The sequence below is a fragment of the Arachis duranensis genome, chromosome 4 (assembly GCF_000817695.3).
Source record: "Arachis duranensis cultivar V14167 chromosome 4, aradu.V14167.gnm2.J7QH, whole genome shotgun sequence".
NCBI classification, from domain to species: Eukaryota; Viridiplantae; Streptophyta; class Magnoliopsida; order Fabales; family Fabaceae; genus Arachis; species Arachis duranensis.
This window is the reverse complement of record NC_029775.3, coordinates 117793768-117798763: the sequence shown is the minus strand read 5'-3', so window position 1 is coordinate 117798763 and position 4996 is coordinate 117793768. Positions and strand designations below refer to the sequence as shown.

General features: G+C 35.0%; 1 protein-coding gene across 1 annotated transcript; it reads left to right on the top strand.

The window, feature by feature from the left end:
* The first annotated feature begins 296 nt into the window (after window positions 1-296).
* On the top strand, window positions 297-4186 carry LOC110280606 (uncharacterized). Its single transcript, XM_021141724.1, has 4 exons — window positions 297-496; window positions 1548-1920; window positions 2005-2115; window positions 4067-4186. The coding sequence occupies exons 1-4, from the start codon at window positions 297-299 to the stop codon at window positions 4184-4186; spliced, it is 804 nt and encodes a 267-aa protein (XP_020997383.1).
* The last annotated feature ends 810 nt before the right edge of the window (window positions 4187-4996 follow it).

Here is a 4996-nt window from a genome sequence, read left to right as displayed (position 1 = left end):
AAATCCGATCCAAGCCCGATTGCTTCTCTCATTCAAACCTCTCCAAATTGCTTTCACCCAAAAGCAACGTTCATCTATTCCCTTTTAGTCAAAAATCACAGAAGTGAGAGAGAGAGAGCTTCTTCCTTAAGCTATTCACCAAAGAAGCAAGAAAGAGAAGGTTAAGTCAAAGGATGAAGTCTAATCACCGACATTAATCTGTATCAAGAAGAAGTCAGAAGCTAAAGGTGATTTTTATTTCCTATTACATGCATAATACTTTCTTCTCTTCTTCCCAACTCTCTGCAAGTCCGAAAATGGTATACAAGAGAAAGTTGCCTTCTGCCCTAATCTGCTGTGTATCGACGGTAACAAATGATTCTTGGGGATCAAGTAGCTTCTCAATGGTTCAGATTCAGTTGACCATTGGAAGATTTTTTGGTTGCTGTATTATGGCTTTCGGTCAAGATAGAGAAGTCAGAAGCAAAGTTTCCACTCTGATGTTTAATGAGAAAAAGTGAACGGCTGGGTTGGTGAAGCTCAGTGCTCAAGAAGTTGACCTAGGGTGAGCAACCAAGGAACATGCAAGGAGATAAAAAGAAGTTTGCTATTCATTCAGAAAAAAAGGAGAAAAAACCAGAGTTGAGAGAATTGTGTTCTGCAAAGAAGTTCCTCTACTTGGATAATACTTTCTTTCAAAGAAGGATTCGACCAATACTGAAAAACTGTATCTGAGGTTTGCAAATCTGGTTTTGCACATAGCTAAGAGGCTGTTGATGAAGTCAATCTCCTTCATGTTTTACAGATTGTGATGTACTTTTCTATGTTTATCTTTCTATAATTTCTTGTGAGAAAAGGCATATTGAGAAAGCTCAAGTAAAAGCCATGAGTGAAAAAAGGCTGAGTGATACACTTGAGAGAAAAGTCTAAAGTTATTTTCTGATTTCTTTAGGTATGTCTATGTCTTGTATCTTGTACCTGTAAGGTATCCCTTTCTTAGTTGGGTTAGCACTAAGAGTGAAGAGTTAGGTATTAGCATAGCCAATATCAAGTTAGGTTAGAACTTGAGTGTGAAATTGGTGTATGTAATACTTTTAACTATAGTGGAAATTCCTCCATTGTTGTGGAGGAGACTGGATGTAGGTTGCATAGCACAAGGTAACCGAATCAGGATATATACTGGTGTTAGCTTTTCTCTTCTCTGATGTGTTCTGTTTTCTGATATTCATGAGACAAAAATAAATTGTCTCATAAATTTCGCTGCTGAGTACAATCAAAATCAAAATGGAAAGTTTATTTTAAAAGGTCATAATAGCAACTGAAAAGGAAGGTATAGATTCAACCCTCCCTTCTCTAAGCCTACCACAACCTTCAAAACTTATAACGGAATAAAAGATAACTCATAAACAAATATTAGTATTCGGTGAGATACTCAATGTTGTTATTACAGACTCTAGTAGTTTTTACTTCGTTCATGGGTATGGTGGGTGTGGTAAGACATTTATTTGAAATATACTATCTTCTGTTATTCGGTCTAAAGGAAATATTATTTTAAATGTTGCATACAGTGGAATTGCATCTTTACTCCTACCTGGTGGCAGAATGGCTCGTTCTAGGTTTTTAATATTCATTACAATTACTGGTGAATCTACTTGCAACATCAAGCATGACAGTTTGAAGACTGAGCTGTTAATCCAAAGTACCTTAATAATTTGGGATGAAGCACCAATGCTTAATAAAATGTGCTTTAAAGCACTTGATCAGACACTCGCGGATCTTAAGTCAGTTACCGATCAATATAAAATACATCAACTATTTGGTGGTAAGATTGTGGTTCTAAGAGGTGATTTCAGACAGATAATTCCAGTGATTCCGAAAGGGAGTAGACACGATATATTATCATCAGCTATTAACTCATCCCATATATGGTCGTTCTGTAAGGTTCTGAAGCTTCATATGAATATGAGGCTTCTAATGGCTTCTTCATATCAACATGATGGTGAAATGAAGATATTTGCTAATTAGATACATGATGTTGAAAATAGAAATATTGGTTCTGCTATTGATGATGAGTCAGAAGTTGAAGTTCCAAATGATCTGCTGATTGTAACTATTGATAACCTTCTCTCTCAATTGGTAGATTTAACATATTCAAATTTGTTGGAAACATGTCAGATTACAGGTATTTTCAGAGTAGGATAATTTTTGCACTCACGCTTGAAAGTGTTGAAAAGGTAAACGATTTCATCTTGACAATCTTCCCAAGGATGGAAAAGGAGTATCTAAGTTTTGACACATGTCAAGCTGATAAGAATGAAGATGTAAAACAAGAGTGGTTCACACCAGAGTTCCTAAATGACATCAAATGTTCGAGACTACTAAGGTTCTGAAAACTGGACCGGTCATCAAACTGCTCTAGTCACTGGTTTACTAGTTCAACCAGTCCAACCGTGGTTCAACTGGAAAAACCATTTTAGAATAAAATAATAAATAAATTATAAATAAACATTTTAAAATATAATTATAGAATAATATAAATCTTAAAATATCTTACAAATTTAAAATACTACAACAAGAATTTCAAATTTATCGGTATTTCAGGATTTCAGGATTCATATACAAGACAAGAAGACTAAAATCCCACAAGCATTCTCATACACAGGTGGATAGCAATTAAAATAACAATAGCTGATAAACTCGGCTTATATGACACATTAACTAGGTTGAAACAGCAACATGATTTAGTATGTGAACGTTATTGAGAAAATGAATAAGTTATACCTAACCAATTAATCTCAATTGAAAAATGCTCCAAATTCTTTAGTGAAGCTATGCATAATCAATTAATCTCAATTGGAAAATGCTCCAAATTCTATAAACAAACAAGCAACTCTACCATAGTCAACAAGAGGTAAAAAAGAAGAGACAATCAATATATATCACACATTCATTTGTACAACAATTAAAAAGTAGAGGCAGGTACTACATAAACAAATTGGAAGCTTGCTGATAAACATAAATGAAATATAAATCAACAAATTCATTGAATTTAGATGATAAACATAACAACTACCTAAGTGAAAAATTAATTTAGATTCATACCATGAAATAGGAACAAATTATTATAAATAAAACAAACACTTAAAAAATGAGGCCAATAAAAACCATTCCTAAAACATGAAGCTATGAAAAAAACAAGTATGCAGCAACATAAAACCTCAGCACAAATAACACGGTATAAGTTATCAAGAGGCACTAAACCATATCTAAACAGTAGCAGCATTTAGCAACAAAGAACAAACATTTAAAAGGTGACACTAAATTAATCATCAGCAACACCATATCTAAACTCAACAATCACTATTTAGCAATTACAAAACACTGAAAACAACAGTACATTATAAAATACTAAAACAGCAACACCAGTACATTATCGAACAGTAACACCATTCAACAAGGTAGTGATGACACTAAATTAAATATTAAACACTGAATGAAATTTTAGAAATTAAACAGAGCATTAGCAAGGAAGAAATTCAAAAGTTCAAAACAACATTAAATTAAACAGAGCTTTAACAAGGCAGAAGAAGAACATTAGCAACAATATTTGAGCAAAAATTTCAGAAATTAAAAGGAAGAAGAAGAACCAAGCATTCAGTAACCAGAGCCATCAATAACCAGAGCAAAATTAAAAGGAAGAAGCAAAGCACGACCATCCACCTTCGACGGAAACATGGACAGCAACCAATGAGAGATGAGACAACGGCGACAGGTGAGACGACAGCAAACGGCAAGTTGCTCCAACCTCCAAGCCACGAAGAGAGAAGCCAGTGGACGACGGGTCGAGCTACCTGGGTTCTGGAGCTGGGGAAGAGGAAGAAGCGGAGGTGACGAGAAAGGAGAATCTGGGGGGGCGGCGGCGGCAAGGAACCTGAGGAAGAAGTGGCTAGGGTTTTGCTCCAAAAGGGGGGGTTTCACGAATGTTTGGGGAAGAGGGGGTTCACGAATGGAATGGCCGAATGGCTTCAGAGGCTTGCACATTTGGGTTTTGTTTTTGTTTTAACACAAAACGGCATTGTTTTTATAGAACCAGCCGGTTACCAGTCCGGTCCAACTAGCAGTTTCCAAATGGTTTTTTGATCAGGGGTTATTGGCAATGGACCAGAATGTTTTCATTACCGGTTCCCGGTTGAACCGGTTCGACTGACCGATCTGGTCTGATTTTCAGAAACTATGGGACTACCCAACCACAAGTTGACTTTAAAGCCAGGAGTCGCTATAAAGCATAGACCATACTTCAGGTTTATGCAACGGGACAAGGTTAATAGGTAACAAAATTGGCAACAACGTAATTGGAGCGACGGTAGTAAACGGTAGAAATATTAACGACAAAATGTACTTTCCAAAAATGAATTTGATCTCTTCGAATTCAGGATTGCCATTTAAGTTCTAATGGAGACAATCTTCATTAACAGCGTGCTTTGCAATGACCATCAATACGAGTCAATGTCAATCATTATCACATATGCATGTAGGGTTTTACTTGCTAAAATTAGCATTCACCCATGGACAACTTTACGTTGCTTTGTCAAGAGTTAAGAGTCATAGTGACCTCAAGGTTCTAATTCTGGATGAAGACGGTAATCCAAAGTCATTAACAACAAATGTCATGTTCAAAGAAGTTTTTAATAATATTTAGGTAAAAAAAATAGTATTTTCATTTTAATAGCATGTTAAGATTTATACTTTTGCACAAATATTTACAGTAGATATATCTAATTTATCAATAACTCTACTTTCAGACTTGAAATGAAGTGTGTAACACGGTGCACATCATATGCTAATTGCTTTTCTAATGAGGTTAATAAAATAATAGGTTGTCGATAAATTTTCATTAGCCTTTTGATATAAAAATTTACTATAAAATTGATATACTACTATTACAGTTATATATGTTCTTATTTTTTCAGGTCTCTCTCTTTATGGTTCAAGAATATTATAGACTTCAAACGATTCT

Bases quoted from the DNA above. Each gene is read 5' to 3' on its own strand.
- LOC110280606 (XM_021141724.1), top strand. From the start codon at position 297: ATGGTATACAAGAGAAAGTTGCCTTCTGCCCTAATCTGCTGTGTATCG. The intron at 497-1,547 runs GTGAACGGCTGG...TGTTGCATACAG, and splicing joins CTGATGTTTAATGAGAAAAA to TGGAATTGCATCTTTACTCC. The intron at 2,116-4,066 runs GTAGATTTAACA...TTGTTTTTATAG, and splicing joins ATAACCTTCTCTCTCAATTG to AACCAGCCGGTTACCAGTCC.